The sequence below is a fragment of the Mauremys reevesii genome, linkage group 2 (genome assembly GCF_016161935.1).
Source record: "Mauremys reevesii isolate NIE-2019 linkage group 2, ASM1616193v1, whole genome shotgun sequence".
In the NCBI taxonomy this organism is placed as follows: Eukaryota; Metazoa; Chordata; order Testudines; family Geoemydidae; genus Mauremys; species Mauremys reevesii.
In genome coordinates this window covers 29,391,955-29,410,267 of record NC_052624.1, presented here as the reverse complement: position 1 = coordinate 29,410,267, position 18,313 = coordinate 29,391,955, and the positions used below count along the sequence as shown (strand labels likewise).

The window sequence follows — 18,313 nt, the reverse complement described above, 5'->3', positions numbered from 1 at the left end:
CAAACTTATTAATAGTAATTAGAAGGTTAGGAATGGTAACCTTGGGTTTATATACAAATACAAGAACATCGCCACATACAGAACTAAATTATGTTCTGTTTGGCTAACCCTGATACCATGAATACGTTGATTTGCTCAGAAGGCAATGGCTGAAGGTTCTAGAGCTCTATCAAGCAGAAGAGAAGAGAGAGGGAAGCTCTACCTTGAATCTTTCTATAATGGGGCAGAAACAATAACATTGGTAACTATCCTGGAAGTCTGATTAGAAAATAAAAACTTAATCCAAGCAATAACCATGAAATTTCAGATTTAAATAGCTCATTGTTGGCTCATGTTGCTGAAATCATGAAATCATGAGCTGATTTATGAATCATGAACTGATTTAAATAGCTGAAATCCAACATGAGCCAACAATAAAAATAGTAAACATGAGCCAACAATGAGATGCAATTGTAAAAAAGGCTAACATCATTCTGGATGTATTAACACGTGTGTCATATGTAAGACACGGGAAGTAATTGTTCTACTCTGCTTAGCACTGATGAGGTCACAGCTGGAGTTTTGTGTCCAGTTTTAGGTGCTACACTTTAAGAAGGATGTGGAAAAATTGGAGAGAGACCAGAGGAGAGCAACAAAAATGATAAAAGGTTTATAACTCTTGACCTGTGATGAAAGTTTAAAAAAACTGAGCATGTTTAGTTTTGAGAAAGGAAGATGGAGGTGGGACCTGATAAGTCTTCAGATATGTTAAGGGCTATTATAACAAGGACTGCGATAAGTAGTTTTCCATGTCCATTAAAGGTAGGACAATTAGTAATGGATTTAATCTGCAGGAAGGGAGGTTTAGGTTAGATATTAGGAAAAACTTTCTAACTATAAGCATAGTTAGTACTGGAAGAGGTTACCAAGGGTCATTGTGGAATCCGCATCTTTGGATACTTTAAAGATTAGGTTAGACAAACCCTGTCAGGGATGGTCTAGGTATACTTGGCCCTGCCTCACCATCAGGAGATGGACTAGATGACCTCTTGAGGGCTCTTCCAGCTCTACATTTCTATGATTCTAGATCTCCCTATATCACAGTTGCTACATTTTCTTTAGGCTGTATCTTTCTCATGGTTCTTATTATAGCAGCAACTATCTTTGGAAGGTGACCATTATCACAAAAATGCTGCTATCTATGAGGCCAGTTCTTATACTTCTGGTCATCTTTTCTTGAACATGACCACGGGTCAGAGGCAGAGGTGGGGTGGGGGGAGGAGAGGGAGATAGCAGTACTTTTCCAAGCTTCTCCCACATGAGATGCCACTGACAGTAGATTGTGCACATGTTCAAAATAACATGCTCTCTGGTCTTGGCTCGTCTTCGGTGGGGTCAGAATATATCCATAGGATCTGCTAGACACCTTGGGCTTGGCTTTCCTTCAGTGAGGCGCAGATGCACCTCTGGGTTTTTTAATTTGTTGCCCCTTGGATCGGGCTCAGATGCCTGGAATGTGGTAGACTACTTGGGCTTGGCTCCTTGATTGTGACGCAGTGTCTCCCAAGCCCACTTACTAGTGGTGCTAGCATAAGCTATAAATCAGAGTAGATTTGTGCTGATCTTCGTACTATGATCCTTCTCTTTTCTTACATTCTTTGATGAGCAGTGAGTTAACATTGTTGATCTTTAAAATATTATCATTGGATAACTTAGTTAGCGCCCACTGAAATTAATGGGGTAGGTCACACCTCTCAGAGATATTGTTTCAGGCTCCCTCCAAATGCAGCCAAATGTCACTGCATCATTTAGCTTAAAAAACATGATCTTAGTGTGTCTCAGCAACCATAACAACAAGGGACTTAGGGATTGTTTACATGAGGGAATTTTTGAGTTATACTGTTCTGCTGCCCCCTGCCAATGGTTATTGGGTGGTCTCTCTTCCCTAACTTGACCCTACAGCCAGGTCATGATTTAGTCAACCTCTTCTGGGGTAACAGAAAGCCCAACATAAAACAGTATCATGTCTTACAAGAGGGTCTGTGGCCCCAACTCCAGTCCCCGGGTCTTCACACCCTTCCCTAGAACTTTCCAATATCTTTGTCCCCTTATCTTATCTCATGCCACCTTGCCAGAGACTGGTAGAGTATCCCAGGCCCTCCCACTACACTGGGTTCCTGCTTCTGACCCCTATAACCAGCAGCCAAGGTGTGTGTAGTCCCATTCCTTGCTAAAAAAACACGCGCGAGATGAAATGTTCTCTGAGATCATGCAGTCAACCTGCAGTGAAAGAGCTAATTTGAATGAGTGGAAGGACACAGTGTCACAGTACAGGAAAGTGGCCAATGAATGTGAGGACAGGAGCGTTGAATGTGAGGACAGGAGGGATGAACATGAGGACAGGAGGGACGCTCGAGATGAGAGGTGGTGGCAGGAAGATCAGAGGAGACAGGATGCAATGCTGGAGCTATTTCGGGATCAAACAGACATGCTCCGGTGTGTGTGGGAGCTTCAGGAATGGCAGCAGGATCACAGAGTGCCGCTGCAGCCCCTATGTAACCGCCCTCCCGTCTCCCCATGTTCCATAGCCTTCTCACCCAGATGCTCAAGAATGTGTGTGTGGGGGGAGGCTCCGTGCACCCTGCCACTCCACCCCAGTGGACAGCCCAAGCAAAAGACTGTCATTCAACAAGTTTTGAAGTGGCCTTTTCCTTCCTTCCCTCCTGCCACACCCCACCCGGGCTACCTTGTCAGTTCTCTCCCTATTTTTATAATCAATTCATAAAGAATACATGGTTTTTAAACAATAGCAACTTTATTTAGTTTGAAAGCAAGCTGTGATCGAAGGGGGGAAGGTGGGTGGCTTACAGGGAATGAGTCAAGGGGGCAGGTTTTCATCAAGGAGAAACAAACAGAACTCTCACACCGTAGCCTGGCCAGTCATGAAACTGGTTTTCAAAGCTTCTCTGATGCACAGCGCTTCCTGGTGTACTCTTCTAATTGCCCTTGTGTCTGGCTGTGTGTAATCAGCGGCCAGGCGATTTGCCTCAACCTCCCACCCCGCCATAAATGTCTCCCCCTTACTCTCTCAGAGATTGTGGAGCACACAGCAAGCAGTAATAACAATGGGAATATTGGTTTGGCTGAGGTCTGAGCGAGTCAGTAAAGTGCACCAGCGACCCTTTAAACATCCAAATGCACATTCTACCACCATTCTGCACTTGCTCAGCCTGTAGTTGAACAGCTCCTGACTACTGTCCAGGCTGCCTGTGTATGGCTTCATGAGCCATGGCATTAAGGGGTAGGCTGGGTCCCCAAGGATAACTATAGGCATTTCAACATTCCCAACAGTTATTTTCTTGTCTGGGAAGTAAATCCCTTGCTGCAGCCTTTTAAACAGATTAGTGTTCCTGAAGACATAAGAGTCATGAACCCTTCCCGGCCATCCCACGCTGATGTTGGTGAAACGTCCCTTGTGATCAACCAGTGCTTGTAGCACCATTGAAAAGTACCCCTTCTTCTTCGAGTGATTGCTCATATCCATTCCATGTAGGTGTGCGCGCGCCGCGTGCACGTTCGTCGGAAGACTTTTACCCTAGCAACTCAGTGGGTCGGCTGAGTGCCCCCTGGAGTGGCGCCACCATGGCCCCGGATATATACCCCAGCCGATGCACCCACTCCTCAGTTCCTTCTTACCGCCCGTGTCGGTCGTTGGAACAGTGGAGTGCAGCTTAGCTGACCTCCACCTCCCTAGCATTCTCATAGTTCTTGTGTATATAGTTCTCAAATTAGTTTAAACTTAGATAGTATAGTTAATTCTTAGATGTTAAGTTAGAGTTTAGTAAGTTTAGCGGGTTCGGGGCTTAGGCCCTCCCCGCACCGGGGCCGGAGCTCATGCCCGGCTCCCCGGGATTCAAGCCGTGCTTGGCTTGCCATCGCCCGATGCCTACAGAGATCCGCATGACTCCTGTTTGAAGTGCCTCGGGGAGTCGCACTTATCGGCTAAGTGCTCAATTTGTAAGTCTTTTAAGCCTCGCACCAAAAAGGAGAGGGACATTAGACTTAAACAGCTCCTCATGGAGTCGGCTCTTACCCCTCCGTCCTCAGCACTGAGTGCACCTCCATCGGACTCGAGGAGTTCCTCTTCAGCACCAGGCTGAACCGGTGCGCCCACTCTGTCCCGGCACTGGACGTCACCGGCTCCTAAGTCAAGCCAGAGGCGCTCGCTCTCTCCTTGAGCGAAGAAAGCTAAGACCCCTGCCGCTCCAGCATCACCCGAGATGCGGCACGAGGGCACGGCTCCGTCGCACCGCCCGGTGCCTGCAGCCACCGCGGTGCCTGCTAAGCCGTTGCCATCAACTCCGGTTCGCCAAGGCCCGTCGAGTCCAGCTCCTGTCTCCCCGGAACCCACCGTGGTCGAGTTGATTGTGCCATCCACGCCAGAGGTCTGTGAGGTAGCGAAGGACCTGATCGCGCTGTTGGATGCGGCACCGCCATCACCCCCGGCACCGCCGGTGCGGGTCATCCAATCGATTGGGAAGCCAGCCCTGATCCATCCTGCTTCCGTCAGTGCTCCCGACCGGCACCGCTCCTGTTTGTGGTCCCGCTGGCGTTCCAGGTCCCGGCACCATTCTCACTCTTCACGCCGCTCGCAGTCCCGGCACTGCTCCTCGGCACGGTGCTGGTCGGACTCGCGGCACCATTCTCGATCCCGGTCACCGTCATATTACTCACGGCACCGCTCGAGGTCCCAGCACTGGTCCCGGCACTGCTCCACCAGAAGCCGCTTCCAACGCCGATACTCCAGGTCCAGGTCGACCTCCCGGCACCGGGCCGGTCGTAGGTCGCGGTCTCGTTCTCGGCACTGGAGTTCTTCGCGGTACCGCTCCCCGGTGCGGAAGAGCACCAGATCGGTGGGGACGTCAGCCCAAGGCCTATCTGCTTCACCATGGCCTTCCAGACATCCGTCGGCTTCGTCCCAGGCGGGAAGTTACTACTCCCAGGACCAGGAGGTGGATGTGCCGGAGGGCTTGTTTCAGGAAGCACATTCCGAAGCGCAGGGTAATCAGCAGTGGCCCTTTTGGACACCATGGGTGTACCATCAGGCCCAAGGTGCTCCTCTGGTTCCATCGCGGGCCGCCTCTTCGGAGCATCGAGCCCCTGAGGCCACAATTAGCCGTCCTCCGCCAGCTGGCACGGACACCCAGTTACCTCCTGCAGCCACTTCACAGGTGAAACTGGAGCAGGAGCCTCAGCTTGAGGAGCAGATGCAGGATGCCCTCGCCCCCGGTGTCTCGTCCTCTTCTTCACCGGATGAGGCAGTGGTGGGCTCATCGTCTTCGAGCCCACCCCCAGTTGACCTTGCTGCACATCAGGACCTCCTCAGGTGAATTGCCCTAAACATCAACCTGCAGGTGGAGGAGGTCCCAGAGGTCGAGGACCCTGTCTGCACCATCCTGGCAGCGGACGCGCCCACCAGAGTGGCTCTGCCATTTATCAAAACTATCCAAGCCAAGGCAGATACTTTGTGGCAATCGCCGGCTTCCATTCCACCGACGGCAAAGGGAGTCGAGCGAAAATACATGGTGCCATCCCGTGGGTATGAGTACCTCTATATGCATCCTCCTCCCTCCTCTCTAGTTGTCCAGTCCGTTAATGACAAGGAGCGCCATGGACAGCCGGTCCCCGCTCCAAAATCCAAGGAGGCCAGACGGATGGACCTCCTGGGCCGCAAGGTGTATTCGGCGGGCGCCTTGCAGCTCCGCGTAGCGAATCAGCACGCTCTGCTGAGTCGCTATGATTACAACACCTGGGCGGAGATGGCGAAATTCTGGGAGTTGCTTCCCCCAGATTCCTGCCAAGAGTTTAAGGCCTTCCTGGAGGAAGGGAAGAAGGTGGCTAGGACCTCTTTACAGGCTTCCCTAGACGCGGCAGACTCCGCAGCCAGGACCTTGGCGGCCGGCGTTACTATGAGGCGCATCTCCTGGCTGCAGGCGTCCAACCTTCCGCCCGAGCTCCAGTATACTATACAGGACTTGCCCTTCGAGGGCAAAGACTTGTTCTCGGAGAAAACTGACACTAGGCTCCAGAACTTAAAAGACAATAGGGTTACTATGCGTAACCTGGGTATGCATGCTCCCGTAACCCAGCGGCGCACTTACCGCCCCCAGCCTTTCCGTCCGTACTCTGTCCCAAGACAGAGACAAGATTTCGGCGGGCGCCGAGGGCGTGGAGGCCGCAGACGTTATTCAGGCCCTCGGTCTAACCAGAATCGCGGCTCCTCCAAACCGCAACCGGACCCGAAGTCGTCCTTTTGAAGGCACGCCTGGGGGCAGCATACCACTTTCAATTCAGGATCCTTTCCCTCCCTTCTCCAACCGCCTCTCTTATTTTTTCCCTGCGTGGTCCCACCTGACCTCGGACGTCTGGGTCCTGCGCACCGTGAAGCAAGGATACCACCTCCAGTTTGCTTCAACCCCGCCTTACCGCCCTCCCTCCCAGTCCCTCTTCAGGGACCCCTCTCACGAGCAATTCCTCTTACAAGAGGTCCAGACGCTTCTCGACATTGGAGCAATAGAGGAGGTGCCAAGGAATCAATGGAGCAGGGGTTTTTACTCCTGTTACTTCCTGGTTCCAAAGTCAAAAGGGGGTCTCAGGCCGATCCTAGACCTGCGCGGCCTCAACAAATTCCTAATAAAGTTAAAGTTCCGGATGGTCTCCCTAGGAACCATTATCCCGTCCTTGGATCCCAGAGATTGGTATGCTGCCCTCGACATGAAAGAGGCTTACTTTCATATAGCCATTTTTCCTCCGCACAGACAATACCTCCGCTTCGTGGCGGGCCATCGGCATTTCCAGTTTGCGGTCCTTCCCTTCGGCCTCTCCACAGCACCTCGAGTGTTTACGAAGTGCACGGCAGTGGTAGCCACACATTTCCGTCGCCAAGGGCTCCATGTGTTCCCCTACCTGGACGACTGGTTCCTCAAGGGGGCTTCCCGGGAACAAGTCAGGGAGCATGTGCGAGTGGCAAAGGACCTGTTCACGAGCCTTGGCCTGCTGCTCAACGTGGACAAATCCACCCTGGTTCCCACGCAGAGGCTGGACTTTATAGGAGCGACTTTAGACTCCACTCTGGCCAAGGCCTCTCTTCCTCAGCCAAGGTTCCTAGCGTTGGCTACCATCGTCCACAGCCTTCAAGCCTTCCCCACGACCTCGGTCCGCACTTGCCTCGCTCTACTGGGCCACATGGCGGTGTGTACGTACGTCACCAAGTTCGCCAGGCTTCGACTTCGCCCTCTTCAGACGTGGCTCCATTTGGTGTACCGTCCAGCCAGGGACTCGATGGACACATTAGTCACCGTTCCGCCGAGTGCGCTCCACTCCCTTGACTGGTGGCTGAACCCCTCCATGGTGTGTGCAGGGTTGCCATTTCATCCACCGCAGCCCACACTCTCTCTGACAACAGATGCGTCTTCCCTCGGCTGGGGAGCCCACCTAAGCCGACTGCGTACCCAAGGCCTGTGGTCACCAGAGGAGCTCATGTATTACATAAACAAGCAGGGCGGGACTCGCTCCTCCCCTCTTTGCTGAGAAGCCATCGAGTTATGGGAATTCTGCATAGAACATACGATCGACCTGGTAGCCTCCTTTCTCCCGGGAGTTCGGAACACTCTCGCGGATTGGCTGAGCAGATCCTTCCTGTGCCACGAGTGGTCCATAAGACTGGACATTATCCACGCGATCTTCCGCAAGTGAGGCTTTCCCCGGGTGGACCCGTTCTCGACGCGCGCGAACAGGAAGTGCCAAGCGTTCTGTTCATTCCAGGGCCACTCACCAGGCTCAATCTCGGACGCGTTTCTTATTCAGTGGATGCACCAACTGCTCTATGCATTTCCCCCGTTCCCTCTTGTTCACAGGGTTCTGTTGAAGCTACGTCAGGACAGAGCTCATCTGATCCTCATTGCTCCAGCGTGGCCCAGACAGCCCTGGTACACCACGCTGCTCAACCTCTCTGTGTCCCCGCCGATCACCCTCCCTCTCTGCCCGGACCTTATAACCCAGGAGCACGGCAGTCTCCGCCATCTGGACCTCCCGGCTCTCCACCTCACAGCGTGGCTCATGCGTGGCTAGACACCTCCGAGCTGCGCTGCTCTGCCCCTGTGCAGCACGTCCTGCTCAGTAGCAGAAAACCTTCCACTCGATCCACTTACTTGGCCAAGTGGAAGCGTTTCTCGGTCTGGTGTGCGTCACGGACTCTTGCGCCCACGGAGGTCCCCGTTCCAGTTATTCTGGACTACCTCTGGCACCTTAAACAGCAGGGCCTGGCCATATCTTCCCTGAAGGTCCACTTAGCAGCCATTTCCGCTTTCCATCCCGGCGAGGGTGGGCACTCTATGTTCTCTAACCCAGTGGTCGCTAGGTTCTGCAAAGGGCTGGAATGCCTCTACCCCCAGGTCCGTCACCCTGCCCCTACCTGGGACCTTAACCTAGTCCTGAACAGGCTCATGGGTCCGCCCTTTGAGACACTGGCAACCTGCTCTCTCTTATACCTTTCATGGAAGACAGTTTTTCTGGTGGCCATTACTTCGGCTAGGAGGGTCTCCGAGCTCCGGGCCCTCACCGTGGACCCCCCTTACACTGTCTTTCATAAAGACAAAGTACAGTTGCGGCCACATCCCGCTTTTCTCCCTAAGGTGGTTTCTGCCTTTCATACGAATCAGGACATCTTCCTCCCAGTTTTCTTCCCAAAACCTCATTCATCTCCACGGGAGCAGCGGTTGCACTCCCTAGATGTCCGCAGGGTGCTTGCATTTTATACTGACCGCAGAAGGCCCTTCCGTAAGTCCCCCCAGCTTTTTGTGGCAGTTGCGGACCGTATGAAAGGCCTTCCCATCTCCACTCAAAGGATTTCTTCGTGGCTGACAGCCTGCATCCGCACGTGCTATGACCTGGCCCATGTCCCAGCGGGCCACCTCACTGCCCATTCTACGAGGGCTCAGGCTTCTTCAGCCGCCTTCCTGGCACATGTACCGGTCCAGGAGATCTGCCGTGCAGCGACCTGGTCTTCGGTCCATACCTTTGCTTCGCACTACGCTCTGGTGCAGCAGTCTAGAGACGATGCGGGCTTCGGCTCGGCAGTTTTACATTCTGCCACGTCTCACTCCGACCCCACCACCTAGGTAAGGCTTGGGAATCACCTACATGGAATGGATATGAGCAATCACTCGAAGAAGAAAAGACGGTTACTCACCGTTGTAACTGTTGTTCTTCGAGATGTGTTGCTCATATCCATTCCACACCCACCCTCCTTCCCCACTGTCGGAGTAGCCGGCAAGAAGGAACTGAGGAGTGGGTGCGTCGGCTGGGGTATATATCCGGGGCCATGGTGGCGCCACTCCAGGGGGCACCCAGCTGACCCACTGAGTTGCTAGGGTAAAAGTCTTCCGATGAACATGCACGCGGCGCGCGCACACCTACATGGAATGGATATGAGCAACACATCTCAAAGAACAACAGTTACAATGGTGAGTAACCGTCTTTTGCGGTTTATGTACTGGCTGCCCTGGTGCTCCGGTGCCAAGATAGGGATATGGGTTCCATCTATTGCCCCACCACAGTTAGGGAATCCCATTGCAGCAAAGCCATCCACTATGACCTGCACATGTCCCAGAGTCACTACCTTTGGTAGCAGCAGTTCAGTGATTGCTTTGGCTACTTGCATCACAGCAGCCCCCACAGTAGATTTGCCCACTCCAAATTGATTCCCGACTAACCAGTAGCTGTCTGTCATTGCAAGCTTCCACAGGGCTATCGCCACTCGCTTCTCAACTGTGAGGGCTGCTCTCATCTTTGTATTCTGGTGCTTCGGGGCAGGAGAAAGCAAGTCACAAAGTTCCATGAAAGTGGCCGTATGCATCCGAAAGTTTTGCAGCCACTGGGAATCGTCCCACACCTGCAACACTATGCGGTCCCACCAGTCTGTACTTGTTTCCCGGGCCCAGAATCGGCGTTCCATGGCATGAACCTGCCACATTAACACCATGATCTCCAAAGTGCTGGGGCCCGCAGTTTGAGAGACTTCTGTGTCCATGTCTTCATCACTCTCGTCACTGCACTGCCGCCTCCTCCTCGCCTGGTTTTGCAGGTTCTGGTTCAGCATAAACTGCACGATAATGCACGAGGTGTTTACAATGTTCATGACTGCTGCGTTGAGCTGAGCGGGCTCTATGCTTGCCATGGTATGGTGTCTGCACAGGTAACTCAGGAAAAAAGGCGCGAAACAGTTGTCTGCTGTTGCTTTCACGGAGGGAGGGAGGGATGGAGGGAGGGAGAGGGGGACCTGACAACATGTACCCAGAACCACCTGCGACAATGTTTTTTGCCCCATCAGGCATTGGGATCTCAACCCAGAATTCCAATGGGTGGGGGAGACTGTGGGATCAATGGGATAGCTACCCACAGTGCAACACTCTGGAAGTCTATGCTAGCCTCAGTACTATGGATGCACACCACCGAATTAATGTGCTTAGTGGGGCCGCATGCACTCGACTTTATACAATCTGTTTCCAAAAACTGAATTCTGTAAAATCGGAGTAATCCTGTAGTGTAGACATACCCTCTATTTCTTGGCTATATAATCACCGCCAAGTCCCTCCCCATCTTGGCATCATCATCAGTTAAGTCTGGCTTGCATTCTCTCACAGGTGCTGCCAGGTAACATAATTGGCTTCTCAGGTCCACATTAACCTATTCAGTGTACACACCCCATCACACCCTCCCATTCCCAGCACTGTGTGTGGGAGAAGGGGTGTCTAACATCCCACACCTCCTTTGACATGCTTTAGCATACAGATATCTTCTGCCAGACTTCATATTAAGAACAAAATAACTTGCCTCCAGTAGAATTTACAACTGAAATCTTTTTAAGCAACAGGAACATGTAAGCAGTGCTTTTACTGCTGTTACCCAGAGTGCATGGCCTGGTCTACACTTATAATTTAGGCTGAGAATAGCTATGTTGCTCAGCAGTATGAAAAAGCTACATCCTGAGTGAAGTAGAAGTGCTGACCAACCACCAGTGTAATGCAGCTACATTGATGGAAGAACGTTTCTGTTGCCCTTGCTACTGTCACTCAGGGAGATGTTGTTCCTACACTGAAAGAAAGAACCCTTTTGTCAATGTAGGATGTGTATACATTATGGGTTCATGCTGGCAGCTACAGCATTGTAGCTATGCTGGTACAGTCCCATTAGTCTAGACATACAGTCCTGTGCCTCTGTAGTTATTTTGAGTGGTGAAATGAAAGGAGAATTCGAGTCAACCTAACATCAGAAGCATTGCAGCTCTCACAGCTGGCTCCTTGCATGTGTGTAGCTCTCTGTGGTGATTACAGGAAGCAGGTGCTGTTATGAAAAGAAGTGTGAATATAGTCACCTTCTTTTGTTCATTGGTAGACCTTTCCACGGGAACGAAAGTAAGCTGAATAGCATTTTTAACTCAGTTTTGTTTAATTTTGTATCTCATTTATTTGACTTTGGCTCACTTTGACTGTTACTCTTACTTGTCTACACTAAGTTTTTTTGTCAAAAATATCCCACTGAGTGGTGAAGCTGCACTGGTGATGTTTTAGCATTATGTTGGGGAGACAGATTTGGTTAGGTTTAAATAACACATAGGTAAAAAGTTAGTGGACATAGGAGCCTGGTTTACACTGGCATTCCCATTATTGATACTGCTTTTGGAGTTGTTCTGGTGTGAGCAACAGTGGGAAAATTGTTGGACTCAGTTTTAGTTCCCATGGCCTCCTTATCCTCCTCAAATGTTTCTTTCTTCTCAAACCTTTATATTTCTGTTTCTAGACACTTCAGTTCCTTTCATGTCAGGTTTTTTCAGTTATTTATACTCTGATAGTCAGTATGCTTTTTCATTCTCTCTTTTCACCCAGTCTCTCTCTGTCTCTTCTCTCTGTGGTACTTGCTCTTGTTCCCCTACTACATACCGTAACTTCAAAATCTGAATAGAATTATTTCTGAAGCTATTAATGTGGGCTAATGTGCAGAGAAACAACAGCAACATTGAAGAAAAACTTTTCAGTTACCTTGTATGTAGTTTCTTTCAATTACGTGATATTGTTGTCCCTTTGGCCTAAGCAGTTAGCCAATATTTGGAATCCTTATGTGTTGTTTCCATTCGGATGATAAATCAATTATATGAATTAGGTATATTCTCAGTGCAATCTTGTTTATTTACAAAAATGTACACAAAGTCCTATTTCCTTGAACACAGTAGAAACAAACAACAGCAAGCAATTTACTTGCTCAGAAATTCCTAATCTTGCACTCCAGTGAGTTCTGAGTTCTCTGCTTCCTCTCACAGTCAGGATGTGGACAAATTAGAGAGGGTACAGAGGAGAAACAACAGATGATGAAAGGTTTAGAAAACCTGACCTCTTGGGAAAGGTTAAAAAACTGAGCATGTTTAGTTTTGCGAAAAGAAGACTGGGAGTGGGACACCCAATAACAGTCTTCATATATGTTAAGAGATGTTATAAAGAGAATGGTGATCAATTGTTCTCCATGTCCAATGAAGGTAGGACAAGAAAGAATTGGCTTAATCTTAAGGAAGGAAGATTTTAGGTTAGGTATTAAGAAAGACTTTCTAACTATAAACATAGTTAAGCACTGGAATAGGCTTCCAAGGAAGGTTGTGGAATCCCCATCATTGGAACTTTTTAAGATCCCATTAGACAAGCACCTGGCAAGAATGGTCTAGGTATCCTTCGTCCTACCTCAGCGCAGAGGTTGGAGTAGATGACCCCCCAAGATCTCTTCCAGCCTTACATTTCCATGATTGTGTTAACAACTTTTCTGTCTTTTTGCTTCCACCACACACAAGCTGCAAAATCAATGTCCTAGCCTCTGTGTTGGCAACCAAGAGAAACTTCTGTTAATCTCCCTGGGTTAGCTCTGATTAGGCCTGGCCATGTGGCTTAGTGCCTGGAGCCGTAGGCTTTATTTTTCTCCAGCTGTTTTGTTATATAAAGGGCTTAATTCCTCCATCCACTGAGCCTGAAAGAGAATGCTTGGCTTATCCTTTAGGTTTAACAAGGTCTGTGAATAAAAGATCCCCTTGGTGGGCCATTAGCACCTTTCAGCATTACAAGTATATTCATTCTCCATTGTTAATAATATAATCTTAAAAACAAGACAGTTAGATTTCTTTCCCTACTATTTTTTTCTTCTCCCTTTGGCAAATTTTGTATCTTGTGTTTCTACTGCAAAATCAACAGAAATGGCTTCCTTTTGTTTCGTTTTTTGATTGCGCTTCATAGGTATCGTATTGTGCAGATATTGAAACAGGGTTTGTGGGTTAACAGTTATAGAACACCACTGAAAGATCACACCAAAATGATACAAATTAAAGAAAAAAATTGTATTTATTTCTTTGGATTTACTAAAAAATAAAAGACTTAGTGACTGGTATTAAAAACAAACAGAAAAAAATATTCTATAGTTGGATTGGTGGTGATCACTGGGGCTCAGCACAGGTGCAGGGGTCCACTTGTGAAAATAGTTGCAGGATCAAGGCCCAGGCCACACAGACTTTTGCCTAATCATTAGCTCTCATGGGTGTTTTGCCTGAGCTTTTTATCCTACATACCTCTCAAAGCAATTATTTAATAGCTTCACTGTAGGATGTTTATAATTGTTCAGATAATAGGTTGGAAATCTTACCCTTGTGTCTTTTCATTATGATGAGTGTTATTGCACAAAGTGGTTGTAAACATGAGTAGTTTTGTTGTAGACACTTGTTGGCTACCCAATAATTAATTTTGTTTAATTGTGTTTTAATATAAATTTACTCAGATGCCTAAGCAATGAATTTATGTTTTTATAAACAAATATAAATGAGTTACATTTCAATCAGCAAATTGTGTACATCCCCTGTCCCCCAATTATGTTGTTCTTTGGCTTATAGGGTGATATAATAAATCTTTTGTCATCTATGCTTGGAAAGATAATGCAAATACCAATATGAAAGCAACAAAGCAGATGAAACCCAGCACTAACAGAGAAACAAATGCAGGAACATCCATTTTTAAAAAGAGTTCATCTGTGTTACAAGGCTCATCTCCTAGTAATTCAAAGATAAAACGTAAAATAAAGTTCTTGGCAAATGAAAGTGAGCCACTGGTGCTCGGACCTCCATCTCCAGGAGAATCTATGGTAAAGTATTCCATACCAATTCCATCTGAAAATAAACCTGATATGATAGATGAACTGCAGATGCTAAAGGACATCACTGATCATCTAAATGAGGTATAAATTTCTCTTCATTAATTGTGACTTCATAGTTCAAATAAAAATATTTGAGAGATATTAAGATAATAGGAGAAAATATGCTTACTAATTAACATACAATTTATGTTAAAACATTTTTTGCAGCTTGTGCACACAATGGAATATGTGTATGCTAAGAAAGTTGAGGAGGAGGAGGAGGAGGAGGAAGAGGAAAAGGAAAAGGAAAAGGAAAGCTCAGTTGTATGTATAATAATAGTTCCATATATTAAGAGATTTTAGAAATGTGTTTTACTTCTAGATTTAATAGTATCAGAGGGGTAGCTGTGTTAGTCTGGATCTGTAAAAGCAGCAAAGAGTCCTGTGGCACCTTATAGACTAACAGACGTATTGGAGCATGAGCTGTCAGGAACAGTATCCTTGATGATGCCACAGCACAACTGGTTGCTGAGCTCTGTGCCTTTATCCTCACACACAACTATTTCAAATTTGATGACAATATATACCTCCAGATCAGTGGCACCACTATGGACACCCGCATGGCCCCACAATATGCCAACATTTTTATGGCTGATCTGGGACAACGCTTCCTCAGCTCTCGTCCACTCATGCCCCTTCTCTACCAATGCTACATTGATGACATCTTCATCATCTGGACCCATGGGAAGGAGACTCTGGAAAAATTCCACCACGATTTCAACAGCTTCCACCCCACCATCAGCCTCAGCCTGGACCAATCTACACGGGAGGTCCACTTCCTAGACACCACGGTGCAAATAAGTGATTGTCATGTTAACACCATCCTATACCGAAAAAAAACAACAACTATGCTGCCCTACTGCCTCCCCAGCCCATCCCCCCACACCACACGATCCATTGTCTACAGCCAAGCACTGAGGTACAACCGCATCTGCTCCAGCCTCTCAGACAGAGACCAACACCTACAAAATCTTCACCAAGCATTCTCAAAACTACAATACCCGCACGAGGAAATAAGGAAACAGATCAGCAGAGCCAGATGTGTACCCAGAAGCCTCCTACTGCAAGACAAGCCCAGGAAAGAAACCAACAGAACTCCACTGGCCATCACATATATTCTCCAGCTAAAACCCCTCCAGCGCATCATCAGGGATCTACAACCCATCCTGGACAATGATCCCTCACTTTCACAGACCTTAGGTGGCAGGCCAGTCCTTGCCCACAGACAACCCGCCAACCTGAAGCATATTCTCACCAGTAACTATACACCACACCATAGTAACTCTAGCTCAGGAACCAATCCATGCAACAAACCTCGATGCCAACTCTGCCCACATATCGACACCAGCAATACCATCACAGGACCTGACCAGATCAGCCACACCATCACCGGTTCATTCACCTGCACATCCACTAATGTAATATACGCCATCATATGCCAGCAATGCCCCTCTGTTATGTACATCAGCCAAACTAGACAGTCCCTACGGAAAAGGATAAATGGACACAAATCAGATATTAGGAATGGCAATAAACAAAAACCTGTAGGAGAACACTTCAATCTCCCTGGACACACAATAGCAGATTTAAAGGTAGCCATCCTGCAGCAAAAAAACTTCAGGACCAGACTTCCAAGAGAAACTGCTGAGCTTCAGTTCACCTGCAAATTTGACACCATCAGTTCAGGATTAAACAAAGACTGTGAATGGCTAGCCGACTACAAAAGCAGTTTCTCCTCCCTTGGTGTTCACACCTCACGCCCACGAAAGCTCATGCTCCAATACGTCTGTTAGTCTATAAGGTGCCACAGGACTCTTGGCTAGATTTAATAGTTTCACTTAAAATGTCAGCACCAACACTAATTTTAAATTAAAAAAAATATATTCTTATCAATAAAAATAATTTAGTATTGTAAATTTGCAAACATAAATAGCTGCTCGGTAATAGGCATATAAATACCAAGGTAGTTAGAATACTAAGTTCCATGTCCCAAAGGTTTCAGTATTTAAGGGCTCAGGGCTCAAATCCTGAGAAGTTCTGAGCACCTTCAACTCCCATTAAAACCAGTATTTAGCAAGATTGGCCCCTACGTAAGGGGTACTCTACAAATAGTTTTAGTTCCAGTTTAACTACATCCGTTTATTTTACCTCAGTTTAGAAATTGACATAATTAAATCAGTATAACCCACTAGGGGGGGATCCACTTACACCATTTTAAAAGTAAGTGTTATAGGTAGGGCTGGTAGCACCATCGTTTATGTACATTGCGCAACACTTCTCATTATAAGAACCTGTTTTCAGTTGCATATATCTTTGCCAAATGTTAACCCTTGGACTGAGATTTTCCATCTTAGCTGTCTACCTCAGGCTGATTTTTTTTCCTTTGAAAGTTTCAGCTAAAATGGAGAGTCATTTCTAAGAATGAGGTTAGGAAAAAATATACTGTTTCATGACTAAAAAAAAAAATTTCTGACAACCTTTTCTTTAAGAAATTCTGATTTTTCTGCTTTGAAACAGGGACCTGAAATTTGACAGGGGGTAACCTTTGTGTCATGGATGTGCCTTTTGATGTTCCGATAAAAATCCATCAAAATTTGACTAAATCTTTGAACAATCTTAGTTCACACATGCCCAAAAGAGATTTAGAGTTAGCAGCTAAACTATCCACAGCTTCTATTTGCTCCTAGTGCAGAACGGACTGTGCACAAACTATCCCCCAGAGCAACTGAGCATCCATTTGCAGCTTCTACGTGTGACTTGGCTGTGCATGTGCCATTCCCGCAGACCTATTGATCATTCTGTAACACAAGGACACGGGGCAAAGCCGGACTTTCCCTGTAATTGTTTCTTAGGGCTGGGCTGGGGATGGGTCAGAAGCCATTTGTGTCCATTACAGCACATTGCCCTACAGAACCTGGAATGGAACCCAAGTCTCACCATTCTTCTGCTGTTAGCAAATATCCATGAAACCCACTGTCAAAGTTTGTGTCTCATTTCCCTCTAGTGCTGACTCGCATAAAGGATGACAACCTAGTATTATTCTTTGATTAGTGTCTTTATGCATGCTCCACTCTAGGTGAGCTTGCAGCTCATGCACTTCAGATTGGAGATTTTAGCAGTGTCTGTTCTGCCTGCCCATATGCACCCCCTTCCCTGCAGCCTCAGAGGGAGGGTCTCTGATCAGGTAGACAGCTTTGGCACCTACCAACCTCCAACTCAGTACCCATGAGGCTGCAGGTTCCTCAAATACCTTGACCACCAGCAAGCCTAAGGACTCTAAGAGTTATGGCTGTGGAAGATCAGTATCATCAGGTGATCAGAGTGGCAGAGAGAAGACTAGCTCTTTTAAATTGGTACCAGCAGAGCATGTACTAGGACCTCAGTACCCAGCACTTCAGCTCTGCAAAAGAGAGGACTGACATCTACTGGTCTTTCTTTGGAGCGTATGAGACCTTTGGTACCATTGGTGTCTTTTGCCACAATTACCTCTGCCCAATTTGCTTCATTGGTACTGTCCACTGTTCTGGTACCGCAAGAGTTTTGATTTCCTCAGGACTTGGTAACAGTAACAGAAATGCCTGAATCTCCCCTGTTAGGCACTGACCCGTTCTTGGTAACAATCACCTCTCGTTCTCCAGAGATTGACTGGGTACCGACAGTCTCTGCTTATTTCTATGGCTGCTCCACCTCTACCAAGTGACGAGGAAGAGGTCTTGTTTTTTCTCATGTTCTTGTAATTCTGCTAGAGCTCCTTTGATTTGGCACTCCTGAGCTGTGTCTCAGGAGTACTCCTTCTTGTACATTTACTGGCATAGCCACTCATAAATCTTAACATTCTGGTGATGCTTGATAATATGGAACTGGAAACCTGTCGCTCCCCAGAAGGCAAGGAAGTCCAGGACCTCCAGATGGAACCATGCTGAAACATGGGACATGGCTGCTAAAATGAGCTCAGGGTATGTGAACTTGTCAGAAGCTGGAATCACAAAGGAGGTGCAATTGGGTGTGTGCTGGGGGGTGACATTTAATCAAGATGACCCTGGAGCAGTGGAAGGCA

At 47.8% G+C, this 18,313-nt stretch overlaps 1 protein-coding gene across 21 annotated transcripts in view; it reads left to right on the top strand.

Moving 5' to 3' along the window:
* The window catches only part of CCDC7 (coiled-coil domain containing 7), a 334,724-nt gene that overhangs the window by 12,787 nt on the left and 303,624 nt on the right, over positions 1–18,313 (top strand). For 20 of the 21 annotated variants that reach the window (XM_039527959.1, XM_039527957.1, XM_039527971.1 and 17 more), the window contains 2 exons: positions 13,958–14,298; positions 14,425–14,520. The exons of the other annotated variant lie outside the window; for it this stretch is intronic. In XM_039527959.1, coding sequence (XP_039383893.1) covers positions 14,014–14,298; positions 14,425–14,520 — 381 coding nt within the window. In that variant the 5' untranslated portion in view covers positions 13,958–14,013. The remainder of the gene's footprint in view (positions 1–13,957; positions 14,299–14,424; positions 14,521–18,313) is intronic. 21 annotated transcript variants of the gene reach the window in all.